Raw genomic sequence first — 23,446 nt, forward strand, 5'->3', positions numbered from 1 at the left:
GTGCAATGTTTAGCAGTGTGACGGATTTCTTAATTTGTGAAATAGGTGTATAGTGCATGGTTTTCTGTAAGTGATGGCTTTGGCAGCTCTGCAGGCCTCTCTATGTTTTTTCTTATGATCCTAGTCCTCTTAGCTAGTTGCAGAAATGGGCTGTTCTGTCTGAGATATTATGTCAAAACATTAAGGGTACTGTTCAGACATAGATTGGAGGAGGGAATGGCGTCATATATGGGAGACTTGTGTGCTGAGTATAAACTTCAGGATAAGAGACAAAAGACAATCACCTGCAATTAAGTGTTTTGAAAACAATCTGAATATCAGTTCTGTAGCTGCAGATATGAAATGTTGCCTGTCTGAAGATTATTTGTTCCTTTCCTTCACAAGTTAACTGCCAGTAACTTAACCATGCATTCCTCCAGGTCAACTCAAATGTTGCTGTCACCTTGCATGACAGCTGTCCTCTGTCAGGCGATATCTCCAGAGTCATTAGAAGGACACTGTATTTCCTGAAATTAAGCTTCATTCTAGATCAAAAGTTCGAGGTCTGTTCTCGCCCTCTCATTATTTCAGAGGGTTCATGTTTTGTAGTGACTGGTTCTGGAGCAGAAGATCTGATGGAAAGGCTTGATTTGTAAGCTTTGTCGTTTATACTCCTAGCTTAGGTGTTGCTCCTGAACTTCCAGTAAGAAACACTTAAGAAAACAGCTTAGCAAACCATAAAAAAACGAATTACCTTTAGTGCCCTTGCATTGCAGTTTGTTATGCTTCTTCCTGGGTGCAGGATATGCCATCAGGCAGGGAGGACGGGCCTGGCAGCTTGGGCTGAATTTGAATTTGAATTAAAATCTGTTCTTATATAGCGCATGGCTACCCGGGAGTATCCCAGCGCTTGGAACGTAATAGGTGGACAGGATGGATTAAGGGAAGAGACGGGTTTTTAATTTCCTGCGGAAGGTGAGATGGTTAGTTTCCTGATGGAGGGAGAGAGGCAGGGCGTTCCGTAGTTTGGAAGCATTGTAGGAAAAGAGACGACCTCCCGAGCGGGACTTCCTAATTCTGTGCACTTCAGCCAGGAGGAGGTTGTTGGAGCGAAGGCTCCTGGGAATATAGTAAGGTTTAATAAAATTAGTGAAAATAGGGGGCCATTGCCCTGCAGATTTTTATGGGTAATGCAGAGAGCCTTAAAATGTATACGTTCTTGTATGCGTAGCCAGTGGAGTGATTTCAATGCAGGTTTGGCTGAGGATCGGTGGTTCGTGCCGGTGAGAAGTCTTGCCGCTGTGTTCTGGACTACCTGAAGCTTGTGAATGACCGAGATAGGGGCACCTCAGTTGATGGCATTGCCGTAGTCCAGCCTAGATAAAATGAGGGCTTGGACTAAGATCTTTTTCGCATTCTCAGGCAGCTGGGGGAGAATTTTACTGATAGATTTTAAAATGCCAAAACAGGTAGCCGATGTTTTCCTGCCTTGGACTCTGACGGTAAGCTCGTGGTCCAGCCAGAGTTCCAGACTCTATATCTCATTTTTAGGGATAGGGGCTGGTCCCATACAAGGTGGCCATAATTTGGATGAATTAAAGATTGCATAATTGCCAAGTAACATGAGCTCAGTTTTGTCGCCGTTGAGTTTGAGCTGAGACTGACTCATCCAAATGGCGATGTTGGAAGGCGGTGACCCCAGGGGTCAAGATGACTCTCCTAACTACCCGAGACCTCCTCTCCCACAATTCCTGCCGAGTCTTATCGAGGGGAAGTCCCCGCCGGGGAGGACTGATCGTACACACTGTCGACACACCACACTTACGAATGGACACCACACCGTGAATCTTTATCAAGTATGAACTTTATCAAAATAAAAGTAAGGAGCAATACACAGCGATCGAGGGATTGCGAAAGTCTCGTAACAAGGGAACGGGGAAGCGGGACAGTCTTAGAGGGCCAGTTGGCACGCCACGCACCCTGCGCACAGTTCTCAATCCTCAAACTGGGGGGTGCGGGGGCTGGCGATAGTACTTGCTGTCCGACTCACTTCGGTTCAAGATTGTCGTGAGGGTAGCGTCAATAGTCCAGCCGGACCAGAGGGTTCTTCAAGCCGCGACGAGGTCAGCAGGGCTTGGTCAGGAGTACTCCGTAGTACTCGTAGGCAGGTAGAGCCGCGTCAGCGTCTGCAGGGCTCAGGATGGTAGCAAGAGTCTCTCGTTCTCAAGAGTGGGCCGCGACGAGGTCAGCAGGGCTCCGATGGTTCAGCTCTTACTCTTCGAGAGGGAGCCGCGACAGCGTCAGCAGGGCTCGGTGGTTCAGTTCCGTAGCTTCGAGGATGAGCCGCGACGACGTCAGCAGGGCTCGGTGGGTCAGAGTCGGTTCTCCTCAAGGTCAGCCGCGATCAGATCAGCAGGGCTTTCTTGTCCAAGATACAACTGCCGGCTAGATGGAAGGCAGGCTGTCTTATAGTCCAGGAGCCCTTTAATTTCGGACCCTCAGAGGCAGGAGGCCGGAGGTCCGAGGGCCAGGCGCCTGTTAGGACACAGAACGGTACCACAGTGCCGCCGGTCAGTCAACGGAACTACAACACCCAGAAACACTAGCACCGGAACTACAGTACCCAGAATGCCGAGCCGGTAACAAGCGTATTTTCAAACCGGCATAAAACCAGCAACGGTAGCAGAGGACGGCGTCGGATATTGACGTTCGTGTAGAGAGACTACAATCCAGCAAGGTGAGACCTTGATTCTTGTCATTGACTTCGTTTGCCCCGCGAGGAAGGTTCCGACGAACTCCATATGAGAACCGTTGTTCTCAAGCCCAGTCCCCGCTCAAGGGTATCGCGCAAAGAGACTCGCGCTTCACGTGGCCAGAGATAAATATTGTCCTTCTATAAAATCTAAATGTGCCTTCTGTGGAATTGTTGGCCATTTTGCCAACATTTGCAGGAGGACAAGAAACATGTGCAGTGTATTGGGGACAAAGAGGATGAAGAAGATGGTGCTACAGATTTGTTGAGTGATAAATGGGTTCTTTGTCCAGATGAAGTGAAGTGTGTAAATGACTTTGTTCTGGGAGTGTGCTCCAGTCCTAAGAAACACCCCGGTGTGACATAACTGTAGGGGGAGTACAGAGATGGAATGTTCCTGATTCGGGGTCCCCGTACACCATTATTCAACGCTCAGTGTGGGAGAACAGATTTGCTAATGTGCCAAACAAATACTTGAGACAAACTGATTTTCACCTGGCTACATTTACCGAGGAGGAGATTCCCAAGGTTGGGTTTGTAGGTTTAATGGACAGGGTGGCCAATAGAAAATGATATATGGCTTAGAAAGGTCCATCTGTGTTGGGGTGGATTGCTCAAGAAGCTTTAGGTATCATCCTAAATTCCAACAGGAGAGACCTGGTCATGTTACTTGGTGATCATGACCAATCCATAGTAAGGGAGGTCAGGGAAAAAGTTCCAAGTGCCTTCTCGGCAATGTGGGGAAAATGTGTGGGTTTGTCCATAAAATAGAACTTAGAGAAGGGGCAGTGTCTGTGTGTCACAACGCCAAGAAAATCCCCGTTGGAGTGATAAAAGGAGGAATAGCAGAGTAGAATGCATTAGAAAGTAAAGGCATAATAGAACCTGTGGAGAGTGCTGAATGGTTGGCCCCCTTGGTTGTCGCACGCAAATCCGATAGCTATCTTTGTTTGTGCATTGACTTGAGAGACTTAAACACATTGTAATTGATAATTTGTCCTCTGCCCAGAATTGATGAACGGTTGGCACAGTACAAAGGGGTAAAGTGGTTCTTTCTCTACCATTGATTTGACCTCAGCCTATCCCCAGGTTCAATTACATCCCTCCAGCAGGGATTTAATAGCGTTTATCACCCCCTTTGGTTGCTATAGATCTGTTTGCATGCCTTTTGGTCTTGCTTTTGCTGCTGCTGTATTCCAGCAGCTGATGCACAGGATTTTCAAATACATGAAGGGGGCGACATATTTTCAAGAGGATTTCCTGGTGGTGGGCCGAGATATATCAAAGTGTGATGAAAGATTGAAAGCAGTCCTTGGTGAGTTGATGGAGAAGGGATTACCTGCTGAGTTAAAGAAAAGCAAATTTGCCATGAAATCCATCACATATTTGGGGCAAGAGTTTTCTTGGAATGATGATTTGCAAAAAGATTTTGATGTAATCAAACGTGATCTGTGTACTGCTCTTCCCTTACAAGGTTTTGATTCTACAGCTCACAGCATAATAACCACTGACACCAGTGTGAAAGGCCTCTGGCTGTGTTGACTGAAAAGAATGATTCTGGAGAGCAGTCCATGGTTGCCTTTGCTGCTAGACCATTATCCCCTGCAGAAGAAAAATGTACATTTATTGAAATGCACAGATCACAAGCCCTTAGTGAAAACTTTGACTTCAGAAGGCATAGATAAAGCTACTCCTAGGATAGCGAAAATGACTCTAAAATTACTGGATTTAATGTATGAAGTGGTACACTACCAGGTAAAAGGAATCAGGTAGAGGCTTATTTGAGAAGATTGACATTACTTTAGGATGGAGAGATGGATATGGATTGAGAGGATTATAGTGTGGCTAGCACAACAGCCAATAATAAAGCCATTTCTAAGGAGGACTGGGAAGTGGAATGTGACAAAGATGTTCTGTTGAAGAAAGTGATGAATTTCATTGTGAAGGAGTGGCTGAAAAAGAAGGAGCTACAGGAGGCGTACAGAAGATTTGGGGAAATCAAGGATGAGTTGTCTGTTAATGATGCCAACTATTTTTTTAGGAGGTGACAGAATAATGGTCCCGGTTGGGTTAAAAGCAAGAAATTTGGATATCAACCACAGGGCATTGTGAAGTTAAAGAAAAGGGTAGAGTCATTATATTGGTGGCCAGGTAGAGACAAAGAGATTAAGGAGTTTGTTAGAACGTCTCATGTGTGTGGTATTTCTGACAAGGTGCAATTTTTGCTGAGGCTGTCATTGGAGGATAGACAAATTCCTGAACGCCCTTGGGGGGATTTGAGTACTGACTTGTTAGGCCCCATTTTGTATGTTAGACGAGAATACAAGCATGTGATAGTGGTTATTGATAAGGTTTCCAAGTGCCCTGAAGTGGAAGTTGTTTAAACAGCTGACAGCAGAACGATAATTAATTTCCTTGGCAACATATTTTTGAGGGAAGGTATTCCTAAGTTTATTCTCAGTGGCAAAGGTCTTCAGTTTATTTCTGAGAAGTTTGGAAGTTTTCTTAACAGGAGTGGAATTGCCGGGAAGAAAACCTCCTGCTTACCACCCAGCAGGTAATGGCATTGTGGAACGCTTTAACAGAGTGGTGATTGCAAGCTTCTATTAATGCTGGGAAAGATTAGATGAAGGAACTCTTCAGGACAATTTGGGCATTTAGGATAACACCCACGGGACTGGTTGTAGCCCATTTATGAATTTCACAGGAAGAGAACCTTTCACTTAGGACAATGTGGCAGGGAATGGCATGAAGATTTGTGGTAAGTGGTCACCTGTGGTTGTGACATCAAATTTGAAGAAGATGCAGAAAAACTTATTATAACAAAAACATGGCATAAAAGATATTATTTAAGTCCTGGTGATTGGGCCGGAATGAAGATGGGCTTTAAAGGGGAGAGGGTGCGTTTTCAGATCCTATGCAAATGGGTGAAGTGTACTCTAAATCTGCAAAATTGAGTGATGGGAAAGTGCGCCTTTTTAGTAGAGTGGCAAAATGCAATACAATTCTAAACTGGAAAAGTGTCAGTGGAAATGATTGAATGTGGGAGGAAGTTACCAAGTCATGGGGTACTGTAACTGCTCCTTCGTCTGAAGGGGATATGAATGGTGTATCTTCGTCACTTCCTTCAAGTCAGGATGGTGGTGTGATGGCCACGCATAAGGGCAGACAAATAGTTTTACCCAAGTGTTTTTAAAATACTGTCATGTAGATCATTGTTGCAATGAGGGGATGTTATGGGGGTTGGGATATTTTTATATGATTGCATTTATTAGACTTTACTAAAATGTATGTCTTGCTGTTTTTATTCTTCCTAGAACTGTCTGCAGCTTTCTTAACCTTTTCTAAGGTTATCTTCATTTTATATTGGAACATCAGACTATGTCATATGTATTGTAACGCTTGCTTTCTATATAATTTTCTTATGTAAGTTGAGTTATTCTCACAATTATATTTATTTTGTTATTGACTATCAGACTGACTGCCATCATTGGTAGATGTAAAGAAGGGAGATGTGGTATCCTGGCTACCAGCTCCTTGGTAGCTGGATGCCACAGGTTTCAGAATATGGAATGGGGATGGTGGCAGTTGAAGAGAGTTTAGCTTGTGGTTCCACTTACCTGCTTGCTCTCTAACAAAGCAACTACTTTCTACCTACCTCCGTGAAGTCAGTGCTTACAACTGCTAGTTACTTTGCCTACCAGCAACGACATTATGCTGAGTCCTACTCCTGTGCTTTCATTCACAATCTCTCCCATCCTCACTGACATCTGTTGTGGTTAAGATGCTTGATTACTGTCTGGGGGTGTGGTGGGGGAGGAATTTTTTTGGTTAGAAATAACGTGTGATTGCCTCATATGTAATGAAAAAAAACAAAGGAGGGACAATAGGGTAATGATGAGCAGACCCATCCTCACAGTGGGCTTGAACTTCACCCCTCAGCAGTTTCAGTGACACCCTTTGCTGCCGGTACTCATTCGGCACCTTTGTGCCTCACATTGTCATCTATTCTCTTGCCACGCCTCTCCTGTTTCACTTCACGGCATGGAATAAAACAATTTGCTAGCATTTGCTCCAAGAATTTTAAGTTCTATTAAGGACACTGAGGCGAGGATTATTGCTTCTCTTTCCTTTACTGCAATTTTTCAGCAGCCAATGAAAAACATTTAAACATAACACAAACTACATTTTCCATGATGCTATGCTCTTTAACCCCCAATCACAGTCTTTCAGCCCGGTAAAGAGTACCCAATAACACATTACAAGTCTCTTTCTTTGCATCAAGATGATCATCAACACCAACACCAATAACTCCTCAGCGTCTACAGCCATCTCAGCAGCCATCTTTGACGTCAGCAACAGCTCAAATTTGAACCAGAACACGCAGTGTTAAACTTGACCAGAAACCTGGTACAGGATGACTCCCCCTTTGGCTCACCACCTGAAACGACAAAAGGAACTAGTATTATCCATGGACAACACCCAATATATAAGGGCGGGGAGCACATCATAACAGTCATACACAATGAGTAATAGACACGATAATCCTTGCCTCCGTGGCCTTAATAGAATTGAAAATTCTTGGCATAAATGCTAGCAAATTTTTTATTCTATTACAGGATCGGAGGCTCGGATTATTGCTAGTTTAATTCTTATCAAAAACCACAAAAGTAATATCGTCCACAGGTTTATAATAAAACTGTTTAAAAGTAGATTCAGAAGACCGATCAGCCAATTTCATTGTATCCTGAATAGAAGAAACCAACATGTATGACTTAGACGCCATTGCTCCTCTAACAGAATGAATCAGTAAAGAGTTCTGGCCCTTAATTAGTAAGGCTGGACCAAACTATGAACAAAATGACAAAAGCCTGTACTGATACCTTATTCTCCAACTCACTCAAAAGCAATCACTCGTGACACTCGTAGGGATTGAAAAAAAATTATCAATTTTTTTATTTTATTTTTAAATACAGTTCATTCTCTGACAGGACTATCTAGTTCATGTGAATACTTTCATGAGCCTTGTCCATGTTATTCTTTTAGCGAACCATGACAGCTAATACATAAGACAGATATTTTACATATGTAACAAAGACAAAACAATTACACATACTAATGTTACTACTATATATGAATTTGAGTGTGCTCAAAATGCACAGTGTTAAAAGAAAGAAAAAAGAAGAAGAATACGGAACCCAAGGGAAAGGTTAGAGACAGCACACCACAGTTGTGGATTTTAAAATACACACAAACCCAGGGGGGGAATTTTGGCTAAACAGTTAGGCTATTCAGGTCACTGGACAAACAAAATGTCATCACTTGTTATATAATTTGCTAAAGACCTGATACTTTTCTTTTAAGAAAACAGAACTTGTTTGAACACAACACTCAAGAATATTACACGGACAACATAAAATTATTGTTTTGTCCTTCAAAATTAATTGAAATCCTAGCAACAGGGAACACCCTAGCAAAACGTCCTTTTCTTTAATATGTTCTGTTTGGAAAAGTTGCTAGACTAGTAACATTGATGTTGCGCCCCCTGTTATATATGTGCAAATCAATGACATCACTGTGGGGTCTTCTTCAGGACCAGAAACAGTTGTGTATGCCCTGTTTCAGGAGAGGAAATACGTTGTTAAGAATTCAGTGTTGTGATGTGTACAGTCACAATCTATCACCTTTGTTTGTTATTAATGTAGATTATCACCTATGTTTGTTGTGTATGTTGAATATTTGTTTGGTTTAACAGAGTGTTGAAACATATTTTTTCAATATACCAATATATTTTGCAAAACAATTGTCTTCTTGTTTCAGTGTTGTGCCATTCCAACATTTGGTGTGGGTCCGATCTAAAGGGGACTAAATAAAAGTTTTGAGGTAGCAGAACCATTGTTCCTATATTGAACTAATCCCCAGGTTCTGTGCATTACTGGGTTACCCCATTGAGATTAAAGGATCTTCCTGGATGGGCATGTGTCACAACCGGAGCACAGACGGCCTGAGGGAAAGTCAAGGAGTCCTGGAGCATGAAACAATTGCCCACAAGAAGGGACAGGAAGGCTGACAATTCACCTACCCAAGCTCATTAGGGCCAGAAGGAGCCTAGCACTTGGGGGAGGGCCTGTCACCTGAGGAGGACACGGCTGTCCTCAGACACTTGCTAGACTTGACTGAGCTCAGGAAGCAGGAGGTCCCTCTATGAAGAATCTCTGTCAAGGACAGAATAACTGCCCCACTGTTAGAAATTGGGGCCTCTAGTTGGCAATGGTAGGTACCATGACCAAGTAGGGACCCTTCCTTCTAGTCAGGGCAAAAAGGAAATACTGATAAGATTACCCTTGCTCACCCCTTGGGTATCTTGGCACAAGCAAAATATCTCAGAGGCAATGTGTAAAGCATTTGCACATAACACATAGTAATACAGCAAAAACACTACAAAAGGACACCACACCAGTTTTAGAAAAATATCCAATATTCATCTATGTAAAACAAGATCAATATAGTAAAAATCCAACATGTCACCAACGCAAAAATGCGCATTAAATACAGTTCCTTGAAGCTGATAGCGCTGTCCGGGTCTATCAAGGCATCGTGAACACACATATCCAACAGTTCTGGCTGACCAAGGCATCACAGGCTAGCTACAGTGTCATGAACACCCGCAAAACAGTGCCTTTAGAGATGCAGGGTGTCGGGGACCTTGCAGTGAGTTCCGAAGAGCCGGCGTCGGTTGGCGTTGGTTCCGGAGGTCAGTGCAGGAGTCATTGGGCTCCATACGTCACATGTGTTGCAGATTGAACTCTAAGTAGTTGAAGTCAGGAGCGCTGATGTCGGCGGGCATTGGGCTGCAGTGCGAAGTGCAGCTGTGTGGTGTGCAATGCCCTCAGGTTGCGGTACAGGCAGCAGCTCGATGACGGCGTCCAGCGGCGTTGGTGAGACTAAGTCTGTGGTGCGAAGTGACATGGTGCTCATCGCTGTGCTGGCAAGCCACGGTGAAAGTAACGTCGTCATCATTGCGGAAGTACTGTCGTCAGCTGATGATTTGGAGTCGATGGTGCCAGCATTGGTGGGACGGGGCAGTGCATCGTGTAACTTATGAGTGGTGCCCACAAACCACGATGCAAGCAGAGGCATCAATGTCAACATGGAGCTGCCTCATCACTGATACCAGGGTGGCAGTGTGACGTGTGACGTGTGGCGGTGTGGAGTGCAGTGCCCACAGGTCATGGTACAAGCAGTGGCTCAGTGGTGGTGCCAGATGGCATAACTGGTGAAACCTCGGTTGCAGTGCAAAGTGCGGTGGTACCCTCTACAATGCCTTCAGTTCACAGTGTCGGTGGCGGCATCATAGATGGCGTTGGGTTGCTTTTTCTTCTGTTGCCACACAAAGCACACTGTTCCCAGTGCTGGTAGCAGATGAACTTGAAATCTTTGCTGTTGCTGACACTTCTTGAACAGAGGGCAAGCTCTACCTCAAACCCTTGGAAATACTCAGGAAAGCAGAGAGAAGCAGCCACTGATGTCAAACACAGCAAAGTGGTAGACGGTCCTTACAGCTTTTCCAGCTCTTCTTCTTGGCCGTTCCTTGTTCCAAAAGAGTTTTAAAGTCTTGGGGTCAAGGCCCCAATATTTATACCACATATCCTTTTGAAGTTGGTACAAACAAAGTTCCACTGGCATACATAAACCAGTTCTGCCAGGCCCAGGCCAGGTTCAATCAAGGAGCAGGAGACAGCTTTGTGGAAGGCGGCCACAGTCCATTCAGGTGCAAATTATAATTTCTCCTACTACTCTAAATCCATTTAGGTCTATTCAGCCTGGCTATATGTCATCCAGGACAGACAGGACACACCTCAACCCCCTCCCCCTTGTGTCTGTCCAGTGTGAATGCAACTCCCCATCCCTGACACTCCAAACCCAGACAGTGAATACAAAAATGGCAGAGGCAAACTGGATGCTTAAGCAAGAGAAGGCGCACCTTTAAAGGTACAAAAGGGTGTGATGATGGACGGAGCATCTGAACCAATCAAACACTCACACCCAGTCAAAAGATCTGGGTTTAATCCATCACTGTTCTTTAACCCACTCTGCCACCCCAGTTCAGACATGGCTATATGCAAATCAGTCTGACCCTGTGCCTCATGGGAACAGTCCAGCCCGAACCGCCAAGCTATGCCTTCCCTGGACTGGAAACAAGCTTCCGAGGACCGGTTTCTGGCATTACAGCCTTCTTCAGCCCGGCTTGCTTGAATCCAGTGGCAAAGTGAGCAAGGGACTCACGTCTGAGCATACCCTGCCACACTTATGGCGGCCAAAGCGGTACAAAAGGGGGTGATGATGGACGGAGCATCTGAACCAATCAAGCACTCACATCCCGTCAAAAGATCTGGGTTTTAAACCATCACCGTTCTTTAGCCCACTCTGCCACCCCAGTTCAGAAATTGCTATATGCAAATCAGTCTGACCCTGTACCTCATGGGAACAGTGCAGCCCGAATTGCCAAGCCATGCCTTCCCTGGACCGGAAACAAGCTTACGAGGACCGGTTTCTGGCATTACAACCTTCTTCAGCCCGGCTTGCTTGAATCCAGTGGCAAAGTGAGCAAGGGACTCACGTCTGAGCATACCCTGCCACACTTATGGCGGCCAAAGCGGTACAAAAGGGGGTGATGATGGACGGAGCATCTGAACCAATCAAACACTCACACCCAGTCAAAAGATCTGGGTTTTAATCCATCACCGTTCTTTAGCCCACTCTGCCACCCCAGTTCAGACATGGCTATATGCAAATCAGTCTGACCCTGTGCCTCATGGGAACAGTCCAGCCCGAACTGCCAAGCCATGCCTTCCCTGGACCGGAAACAAGCTTACGAGGACCGGTTTCTGGCATTACAACCTTCTTCAGCCCGGCTTGCTTGAATCCAGTGGCAAAGTGAGCAAGGGACTCACGTCTGAGCATACCCTGCCACACTTATGGCGGCCAAAGCGGTACAAAGGGGGGTGATGATGGACGGAGCATCTGAACCAATCAAACACTCACACCCAGTCAAAAGATCTGGGTTTAATCCATCACCGTTCTTTAGCCAACTCTGCCACCCCAGTTCAGACATGGCAATATGCAAATCAGTCTGACCCTGTGCCTCATGGGAACAGTCCAGCCCGTACTGCCAAGCAATGCCTTCCCTGGACCGGAAGCAAGCTTCTGAGGACTGGTTTCTGGCATTACAGCCTTCTTCAGCCCGGCTTGCTTGAATCCAGTGGCAAAGTGAGCAAGGGACTCACGTCTGAGCATACCCTGCCACACTTATGCGGCCAAAGCGGTACAATAGGGGGTGATGATGGACGGAGCATCTGAACCAATCAAACACTCACACCCAGTCAAAAGATCTGTGTTTAATCCATCACCGTTCTTTAGCCCACTCTGCCACCCCAGTTCAGACATGGCTATATGCAAATCAGTCTGACCCTGTGCCTCATGGGAACAGCCCAGCCCGAACTGCCAAGACATGCCTTCCCTGGACCGAAAACAAGCTTCCGAGGACCGGTTTCGGGCATTACAACCTTCTTCAGCCCGGCTTGCTTGAATCCAGTGGCAAAGTGAGCAAGGGACTCACGTCTGAGCATACCCTGCCACACTTATGGCGGCCAAAGCGGTACAAAAGGGGGTGATGATGGACGGAGCATCTGAACCAATCAAACACTCACACCCAGTCAAAAGATCTGGGTTTAATCCATCACCGTTCTTTAGCCCACTCTACCACCCCAGTTCAGACATGGCTATATGCAAATCAGTCTGACCCTGTGCCTCATGGGAACAGTCCAGCCCGAACTGCCAAGCCATGCCTTCCCTGGACCGGAAACAAGCTTCCGAGGACCGGTTTCTGGCATTACAGCCTTCTTCAGCCCGGCTTGCTTGAATCCAGTGGCAAAGTGAGAAAGGGACTCAGGTCTGAGCATACCCTGCCACACTTATGGTGGCCAAAGCGGTACAAAAGGGGGTGATGATGTACGGAGCATCTGAACCAATCAAACACACACACCCAGTCAAAAGATCTGGGTTTAATCCATCACCGTGGTGGTGATGGATTAAACCCAGATCGGTTGACTGGGGGTGAGTGTTTGATTCGCTCAAACGCTCCGTCCATCATCCCCTTTTGTATCGCTTTGTTCGCCCTAAGTGTGGCAGGGTATGCTCTGACGTGAGTCCCTTGCTCACTTGGCCACTGGATTCAAGATAGCCTGGCTTATGAGGATTATGAATCCGAAACCGGTCCCAGGATGCTTGTTTTCGGTCCATGGAAGACATGGCTTGGCAGTTCGGGCTGGACTGTTCCCATGAGGCACAGGGTCAGACTGATTTGCATATGGCCATGTCTGAAATGGGGTGGCTGAGTGGGCTAAAGAATGGTGATGGAATAAACCCAGATCAGTTGACTGGGGGTGAGTGTTTGATTTGCTCAAACGCTCCGTCCATCATCCCCTTTTGTATCGCTTTGTTCACCCTAAGTGTGGCAGGGTATGCTCAGACGTGAGTCCCTTGCTCACTTGACCACTGGATTCAAGATAGCCTGGCTTATGAGGATTATGAATCCGAAACCGGTCCCAGGATGCTTGTTTTCGGTCCATGGAAGACATGGCTTGGCAGTTCGGGCTGGACTGTTCACATGAGGCACAGGGTCAGACTGATTTGCATATGGCCATGTCTGAAATGGGGTGGCAGAGTGGACTAAAGAACGGTGATGGATTAAACCCAGATCAGTTGACTGGGGGTGAGTGTGTGTTTTGCTCAAACGCTCCGTCCATCATCCCCTTTTGTATCGCACTTTTAAAGGTGGCATTTTTAAACACACAATATAAAACTCATCTATACTAAAGTATGTTTTTTTAACTTCACCGTTCTCCATCGTGCCCTCTTGGAAAGTTATGCTTGTAGGATGTTACAAAGCAGCAGCTCCCATGTTAACCTATCAGGGCAATAGCCTTGCAATAGTGAAGAACGAAATACACAGTATTTAACTATCATGACATTTACAACACACCAGTACATGTTCTACTTTTCATATACTCTGCACCCTGACCCCAGGGATACATTGGGTCTACCTGAGTGGTGTCTTACATGTAAGAAAGGGGAAGGTTATGGCCTGGCAAGTGGATGCACTTGCCAGGTAGACATGGCAGTAAAAACTGTACACAGATACTGCGGTGGCAGTTCTGGGACACCTGTGTGTCCCAGACCATGTGTGGGTGGCACAACCAATGCTGCAAGCCTGCTAGTAGCATCAGATTTACAGGCCCTGGGGCATGCATTGCACTGTAGTCGGGTCTTACTAGCAAATCAGATATGCCAATCTTGGCAAAACAATCATTAACACAATTTAGAGTAGGAGCACTTTCATTTCAACACTGAACAGCAGTGAGAAAGTGCCAGAGACACTAAACCAGCAAAAAGAAGTCCAGCATAACAGAAAAGCCAGGAGGTCAGAAAGCAAAAACACAGGGGAAATACACCAAAATATGGCAAGTCTAACACCCACCCTCAGGGGGGTGGCCTGACCGCCAAACGCGGCAGACACATAACTGAGGAGCTCCTCGGCCCCTGACATGATCTGGAGGCATGCTTTGAGACCCGAGGCCCCTTTTGCAGAGGATTACTGGCTTACCTTACTGAGGTTCTTGGACACCCCAGGGTGACTGCTAAGCTCTGGTGTGGCAATATGTTTAGCCGGCAAAGCATGGGATGGGCTGTACGGCCTGCCAATGTGACAATTCCGCCTGGGCCTGGGATCGCTGCGATTTGTGCTGCTGCCCAGGTACCCTTTGTAGGAACTGGGGTAGCCTGGCCTAGGGCAAGACTAGCATACAGAGGCACAGTGTAAAGGTTGCAGACCACCCAAAAGTAAAGCCATGCAATAGCACTCAAAAAGAAAACACTACACCAAAAATGTGGGAAAATACGTACTGTTTTATAAAAATAATATATTCTTTGTTGTCAAAATTTACAGTTTAGGACATTTCAGGTTATTGTAGTTTCAGCAATTAAACCTCGTAACTTCTAGCAATTTATCAGTTAGACTCCCAATTACATTTCATTCAGTTGTCTAAAGCTCAGAAGAATCCACTTCCAAAGATGACCCCCGTAACTCTTTTCTCTCTACCCTCTCTGACCTGAGTGACAATGTCATCTGCTCTGATAAATTTACTATACTGGGAGATTTTAACTTCTATTTGGAAGATCAGGACAACCCAGACACTGCCCAACTTACGACTGATTTTGCCAATCTCGGACTGCACCAACTAGTCAAGGGTACTACACATCAAGCTGGACACTCCTTAGACGGGCTATTTACTAATTATTCTGACATTACTGTATCAGACATTATTCCAATTTCATGGTCAGATCATAGGGCTATTATTTTTCAATTAGATACACGACTCTCTGCCTTTCCGCACCCCAGACCTCGCATCAAGATAGGTACCCGGGCCTGGAAAACTGCAGATCTCCCTCAGATGTTGCATTCCTTGGCCTCCTCCTGTCCTCAGGGAGGAAATAGCTTGTCACCATCAGCTTCAGAGTTCCAGGACTGGATCAGAAGTGCCGCTGATCTAGTGGCCCCAGAGAAATTTACGCAACCAAATAGAGTATCTCCTTCGGCCCCCTGGTATAATGAAGATCTCCGTCTACATCGCCAACATTGTAGGAATTTAGAAAGGCGCTGGAGGAAAGCTTACTGTGCCACAGCTAGACAAACTTATAAAGACGCTCTTATGATCTATAAAAAGGCGATTCTGGCCCGAAAAACAGTCTTTTACTCAGCACAAATTGAGACTGCTGCTAACTCTGCCAGAGAACTTTTCGCCGTCGTCACCACCCTGTCCACCCCCTCCACTGGACCTGGAGTGGAGCCCTCACAGACTTTCTGCAATGAACTGGCCATCTTCTTCACTACTAAGGTTGCAGATATCTACGCTTCATTTGGAAATGACATCAGAACTGAACATAGAGGCGACAGCAGGAAAGAAATACTGTCACACCCTAATCCTGACTCCTTCTCTTGTTTTTCACCTGTTTCACATCAGGATGTGATCAAAATCATCTCCACTATTAAATCAGGCTCTCCCTTGGACCCCTGTCCCCCGTCCGTGATGCAGAAACTCACAGAAGTGATCTCACTCCCATTGATGGAAATCTGCAATAACATATTCCTAACAGGCCAATTTCCTAGTATATGGAAGAAGGCTGTCATCAAACCTCTCCTAAAAAAACCGTCCTTAGATCCTACTGCTGTCGCAAGTTACAGACCGATTGCGTGCCTGCCCTTTCCTGCCAAAGTATGCGAATATCTGATGAATCAGCAGCTCTCAGAGTTCGTCGAGACTCACCAACTTCTCGACGAAACGCAGTTTGGATTCAGGAGAGGGCATGGAACAGAGACTGCCTTGATAAAGGCCTCTGATGAGATCAGGACGATCATGGATCAGGGAGGGGCGGCTGTTCTTATCCTTTTGGATTTGTCAGCAGCCTTTGACACGGTCGACCATGTCACTCTTGTCGACCGTGTCACAACTCTGGGGATAAATGGTCGGGCCAAGGATCTTATTTCATCCTTCCTGGTAAACCGTACCCAGACAGTAAGGCTCGGAGACTTTTATTCTCCCATCTCTGCACTCCCTTGTGGAGTCCCACAAGGCTCCTCGCTAAGTCCCATGCTCTTTAACATCTATGTAGCGGACTTAGCGAGGATAATAAAGGCCTATGGGATACAGTTAACATCGTATGCAGATGATACCCAGCTGGTGCTGGGTATCCATAAGGATGGCCTTACTGTAGCAGCCAACTTCCAGAAAGCTATGCTCGAGGTCAGTACTTGGATGGCCTTGAATTGCCTCAGGCTCAACTCGGACAAGACCGAGATCATGACCTTCGGAAAACTCTCCCCTGAATGGTCCCTCGGCTGGTGGCCAGATAAGCTCGGCCATCCACCTGTCCCAGTGGAAAAAGCCAGAAACCTGGGAGTGATTTTCGACAACAAGCTGGTCTTTGACCTCCATGTCAATAAGGTTGTGTCATCTTCATTCTACATCTTCAAAAAGATCAAGAAGCTGCTACCTTATCTCCCTCCGTCAGCTGGGAAGACTCTGGTCTCTACCTTAGTCTTCTCAAAAATAGATTATGGGAATGCTCTCTTCCTCCACACTCAGAAGCGTGTCATCATGAAGCTGCAATCTATTCAGAACGCGGCTGCTAGGATTCTTCTCAACATCCCTCGCCGCAAATCTACCACCTCTGGTATTCGTCAGCTTCACTGGCTGAGAGTTGAGAGCCGCGTTAAATTCAAGGCCCTCTGCATTGCTTATAAGGCCATACATGGCACAGGACCCAGATTCTTGATCGAAGCTTTTCAGCTCTATATCCCCAGAAGGCAACTAAGATCGGCCAATACCAGTCTTCTGCCGGTGCCACGTACAAGATCAGTCACCTGGGGCGATAGGCGCTTTCTTGTGGCCACTCCAAAACTTTGGAATCTCTTGCCAACTGCCATAAAAGCCGCTCCGAATCTGATTAGTTTCCGTAGGCTTCTGAAAACATGGTTGTTTAACCAGTGAGAAGACGGTAGGATGATGAACCTTTGTTGCTCCACAGCGCCGAGACACCTTCGGGTATTTGTTGCGCTATAAAAGTTGCGTAAATAAATAAATAAATAAATAAATGAACAACAATACAGTACACTTTTCAGTAGAGTAATAATTACACTTTCAATTGGTTATCTAAACTCAAGGTTCAGCATTAATTAAACATCTCATCAGACTCTAAAATTAGCTTCAATAGGTTACTACACAGTGCCCAATACTGGTCACCCACAGCACCAACCTCCCTCAGTGCTAACTCCTGGCAGTTGACTTATTTGCTCAGACTACCATCCCAATAATCTAAATCAGGCTTCACAATTTCCCTCTGTAGATTTCCTCCACCTCCACTGTGAGTTTATAGCTGACACTTCTCTGGCATTGAGGTAGCTCCAACTCTAGAAGGAACTCTCCACTCCCTCCTTCGGGAAGAATTGTTCCCCTCCCCTTCAGGTGACACTCCTTACTTGTGGCAGAGTTATCTGCGATGTCAAGGGGGATGAACCTGCTTCACAGGGGCAGAGGAGGACTCAGCACTGATGTCGAACACCAGCCACTCGGTACACTTTCCTCTCCTCTCCCGCTCGGGAGAGAGATCACCACACGAGATTGGCGGCTGGGCTCCTCTGTATCCCCTCTCACTCGCCCTCGCCTTACAGTGGAGCGCTTGAGCCGAAAAGAGGGTTTAGCGCTGCCTCAGCGGCCAGGGAAACTCCCGGCGTCTCTTCACACAGTCGCCGATGGTCGCGCTGATCTTCTGGGCATGCGCGGAGCTCTCTTACAGCTCCGCCTCCGCTCCCATGAGTCGCGCTGATCCTTGGAGCCTGCGCGAGGCCCTCGCCAGACACCCCGCCTCACAGGACAGACGCTACACTCCTGGGCCTGCCCGATCCTAGGCCCCTCCTGTCCCCAGAAGCGGACGCGATTGGGTCATGCGCGGAAGCGCTTCCTTACTTTCCAAACCTTGGGGTTTTGACGCTGACGCGGCCGGTGCCCCCGGGGTCCTGCAGACGGCCAGAACAGCGCCGCTCCTCTCACGCAGTCACTTCCCTCACCTGGCTCCAGGGGAAGTATACTCTCGAGCGGCGCCCTCGCTCCCCAGGTCGATATGGCTCCACAGACACACGTCTTCACCACAGCACGTCAAGGGAACTCCGGCCACGACACGGGGCTCACAGCTGCTCTTCAACGCTGGTAAGTGCAGCGCTGGGAATTGGAAGTTAGGGATACCCTCTAATAGGAGCGTCCTGACAGGGTTCACTGGGGCTCAGATTTAGAAGGGACTTCCTTCACAAGTAGATTGATTTCCTTATCAGCAGAAGATGATTGGGGAGGGATTGGTCAGAGGCTGAAGGGGGAACGTCTCCCTGTAGTGACTGTCTGTCACAAGGACAAACTAGCACTCCCAGTGCGTCCACCTCCTCTCACCACTGCCTCACTCCTCCACTCTCTGGTCAGCACAAAATGGCTGCTGGTCACTGGCCTTTTATAGAGTGGCCTGAGACCTCTGGAAGCCACTAGATGTTTCTGGAACCTTCCTCATATTAGCCTATGGGCCAGTTCCCCTGGAATGTCCGTTATGGCAGTTGGTGGACACCATTTTAGATTCCTGAGTGTCCCTAGATTTTCCAGGAGCATAACTAGGCCTCACAGAATATGAGGGGAAAATGGCGTCATAGTCAAGGAACACCTAGCCCCCTGACAGCACTGAAAAATTCCTGGTGGTTATATAAGAATAAAAATAGAAACTCGGGGAGGCTAAGGGGGACAAAAATAAATAATGATGGTTAGAACATCCCCAGAAGCAGACAGGTCTAACACCCTTGCATGGACATTTGCAGTATGTGAGAATAAGGCAGGGCGAGTGTACTTATTTTACATTTCCTGTGACTCGTAGTGTTTAGCGGGCATCAGGTTTATCGTGTTAAGATACCAGACCTGCCTTTCATTGGCCAGATGAGGTCTGTGTGGCCTGCTGGGCCTGGGTGAGTGCTCAGGGAAGAGTTGCTTCAAACTGCATGATGGACTGAACTGGCCCGAGGAGATTTACAAATAGTGTTGCGGACGCTTTAGAAGGGGGAAGTGACTCATGCCATTGTAAGGGTGACTGGTGGGGCACACTGGGCAGGGGTGAGCTCCTAAGGGGTCTGTGCCCAGCTGAGGATTGGAGACTTCATGAGCATAAACCTGGGAGAGCCATGTAGCATTTGCCTGTGTGCCAGTTCTGCCCGGGGGGGGGGGGGGTTGTTAACTGTTCTTGTCTTCCCCCTAGGGTGGACCTGCCCTGGGCACACCCCCAGTTACCCTGGAAGTTGCAAATGAACTTCCTACAAGGTGACTGTTAAGTAGCTTATATTCATTAATCCTCTATATGGCCACTCTACCTCTGCGGCCGTGGGACCCTTATTGGACTCCACCCTGTCCTGTGGGTGGTGCCTGTAGTTCTGAAAAATTCTGGACTCGTGCATTAAACTTTGTCGTAGCATGACGATTTTTATATCAAAAGACCGATAATGACTAGTACACTATGCACAAGCATTTTTGTCATAATCGAGTAACGATTTCACCTTGAAATCGTCATTTTCGTTTTTGAACCCTTGGGTTCCATTTTACGCTTGGCAGCCATTTTGTGAGTTGCCCTTCACATAGGCTTGTAACCACAGCTGAATTCGATATCAAAGGACACGTACACCTTAATTGACTTTTCTGTGACCTGGGCAAGCTGGAACCATTGCCCCAAGGCAAACCTGTTTGGTCAGTTCCTCTCCTAGTGGCCGAGCAAGATAGCATCAAACCACAACAGGCCATAAACTGTTCCCATCGCACACACCCCCGCCCGAATCTTGCTCACACCTGTCCCTGCTCTTTTCTCTTCTTTTTGCTTTATGATGAGGAGGAGCCCGGTTTTATTGAGGGTACACCGATATCTGATGAAAATGTTGGGCCTTGCCGGGTAATTGATCACGAACTGGACACACTAAATGTGGACTTGTCATCATGACTCTGCTTTTCCTTTTGTAATGAAAATATGTGAATAGCTCACTGTAAATCCAAGAATGTTTGCACTGTAAACCTAAGAATGCTTGCCTGAAGCCTAATATTCTGTATAAAAAGAGAAGCCTGACTCTGTAATTTTGAGCAGTCTCCTGAGAATATACACACCGTGTTGTTGTACTTCTAGGACGCTTGTTACTTGGTTGCAGCCAATAAATTACATCTCTGACTTCACCTAGAAGACTCGTGTTTCTGTGGTCTGAATCAGGAAAGGACTCGAGGTCTTTGGGTGTTGCCCCTGACACCGCTGGGTTACCGGATCAGTACCGGTTCTGAAAAAACCCAGTACCTCAGTTGGCGCCCAAAGTGGGGCGATACCAGTGGTACCGGTCCAAGCCAGAGGTTCGTGAGGAGCTTCGTGTGAAAATTCCAGAGGACGGCCAGCCACTTCAGCGACCCCTGTATGTCGACGTGGTTCCGAAGGTCTTTGCTGCGAGGTTCCCCGCTTCCCGACGGCTACGAAGGACTGCTGCCCTGACTATCGCCCTGATTTGGACCCTTGATGTTTAGTAGAGCGAAACAATAGACGAGTCTTCTGGTGACGTCATCGATACCTCAGTTAAGTATAAGTGGAGCGTCTCCCAGTCCTTAGTTTGTTTGGTGTCCCTTTGGGACCGCTTTGATTTGTAACTTGCAAGTGCCAAAGCCGAAGGACTCGTGTATTCACGAGAAATATCGTAATCGATAATCCTTTGAAGTTTGAAGCTAGACTAGAGAGCGAAGATGTCTGGTCTTAGCAGACTTGGAAATTTGTTTTGTCTTGGTTGTAATAATAGGGACTCCCGACTGGAGGACTCGTGTCCGGTTCCTCCGATTGGAACTCCAACCTATGAATTATATGTAAAACATGGAGTAGGCCCCATCACATACAATGAAGTGTGGATCAAATACACCAGACACGACGGTGTTTTAAAATGGCCCCAATATGGTAGCTTTGATACTGAAAACCTAGATAATCTCGAAGTTAAACTTTTTAAAAAGAAAGCCCGGCCGGCAATGTTTGACTCTTTCCGCCTGTGGCGTAAGGAGGCCAAACAAAAGGAAATTAAACTAGCGAAGAAAAATAAGAGAGAAAAGGGTACCTCTGTAATGCAAGCTGCTAGGCAGTATAAAGACAATAAAGAAGAACAGGTGAGTGAGCAGTTGCACAGGCAACGTAAAATGGTAATAGATAAATGCTACCCAGTTTTGCTGCATCTTCAGCAAGAAGCAGCAAAAGAGCTTGGAAAAGATCCCCTAATGTCGCATTTGTTAAGTTCACCACCCCCCTATGCGCAAAATGCTACAGCACCTCCATGACCTTTAGTTGTGCAACCCATGGTTGTTATGCCTCCTGTTCCCCCACAGCACCCACCAGCTACTCTTCAGCTGGCCTTTACATCTGCTCTCCCTATACATCCTGCAACTTTAACTACTGTATCGACTACCACTCCTGGTACTCCTCCTGACACTGCCTCTGCATCTGCCTCATCTCACCCTGCCTTCCCACTTGTCTTTTCATCGACTTCTCCGTCTGTCCGTCAGAGAGTGGCAAGCACTGTTTCTAGTCTTCTATATCCTTTGTTTGGAGCGACAAGCCCGACTCATGCCCCTGAACACAAGCAGTTGCGTAGCCAACAGCCTGATTCTATGGAGAAAGAAATATTGGATCGTTTGGCACATAGATGGGTGACTAACCCGACAATATATGATCTAGAATCTGTTATGGATGTTTTCCATCAGTGGGAAGCATCAAAGCAGAGGTACGTTTTCGAGAAAATGTGTGTTTTCCTATGCGAGGATTTAGAGGAGAATGATTTGGACTCTAGCCCGCCCGAGTTGAACCATGTGTGGTTCGAATTTTCAAAAGATACCGTTGTGGGTTCAGATGTTAGGAAAGCCGTTGCGACGTTGTTATCACTTAGGACTGAAGATGTTTCCAAGTCATTGTTTGAGCCTGATTCTTCTACCAAGAAGAAAGAAAGACAATATCCCATGAGAGAGGTTCCCCCAGTTTGGAGGGAAGGGAATGCCAATGTTGTTCCAGCCATTCTGCCACATGTTCAACGTGTGTGGGTACATGTCCCATGGAAGCGAGCTGAAGTATTAGCCGTTAAGCAGACATTGCCCGATCCCCGCAAGAATCCGGCAGGGTATTACAAGGAATTGTCGCAGACTGCAGGTTCATGCATTATGAATTTAGCCGATGTAGATATGTTGTTTGGGAATGTTGTTCCACAGCCTTTATGGGGAAAAATTAGTCATACGGATCATGATCAAGAGCTAGGCGACACATGGGTGAATATTGCCGCTGCTGATGCTAGACAAGTTGGTGGTGCTAAACCTGAGCCTTTAGTAGCAGAACTTCCTGGAAGAATTATTATGTATATGAAGACTTTGATGCCCGAATTGCGTGTACATTGGGATAAGTTGTCTGCATGTAAGCAGAAGAAAGATGAAATGGTGTCCGATTTCTTCACCAGGTTTGAAGAAACGTTTATCGACCACAGTGGTCAAGATATGAGTACAGAAGGTGGTCAGCGACTGTTCGTTGATAAATTTGTACACAATCTGCTTCCAGAGTTGTGTAAGAAGTTGAAGGATTCAGAGAGTTCATGGGCAGTTTCTTCTTCAGCACAGATATTGGCTACTGCACAATATTATGAAAATAGAGACAAAGATGAGAAAGATAGAGCTGAAAAGAAAACTAAAGAGTTGAAAACAAAGGTCCTGTTACAGCAAGCCTACCCACCACGTGGTGGCAGTGGCCAGAATAATAGCGGTCAGAATAACTATCAGAATAATTATCAGCAACCTCCACAGTTTCAAAAGCCAAGAGTAGAGTATACTCATCCACGCGTTCCTGTGGGTCCCAATCAGTGTTCGTATTGCAAGGAAGAGGGCCATTTTAAGTATAGTTGCCCTATCCTGTTACAACGCGCAAATAGTGTGCCAAACACAAGAGGTAGAGGTGTTCAGCAAACACCTAGAGGTAGAGGACGTGGAAACGTCCCTCAGAATACACGCTCCCTTCCACCTCAAAATTCCATGA

At 46.6% G+C, this 23,446-nt stretch overlaps 1 protein-coding gene across 3 annotated transcripts in view; it reads right to left on the reverse strand.

Annotated features, from left to right (window-relative positions):
- Positions 1-6,845: 6,845 nt before the first annotated feature.
- LOC147709940 (NACHT, LRR and PYD domains-containing protein 12-like) overlaps positions 6,846-23,446 on the reverse strand; it is a 521,467-nt gene continuing 504,866 nt past the window's right edge. For all 3 annotated transcript variants that reach the window (XM_086928353.1, XM_086928352.1, XM_086928351.1), the window contains exon 10: positions 6,846-7,172. In XM_086928353.1, coding sequence (XP_086784479.1) covers positions 7,166-7,172 — 7 coding nt within the window. In that variant the 3' untranslated portion in view covers positions 6,846-7,165. The remainder of the gene's footprint in view (positions 7,173-23,446) is intronic.

The sequence above is a fragment of the Lissotriton vulgaris genome, chromosome 6 (genome assembly GCF_964263255.1).
Source record: "Lissotriton vulgaris chromosome 6, aLisVul1.2, whole genome shotgun sequence".
NCBI classification, from domain to species: domain Eukaryota; kingdom Metazoa; phylum Chordata; class Amphibia; order Caudata; family Salamandridae; genus Lissotriton; species Lissotriton vulgaris.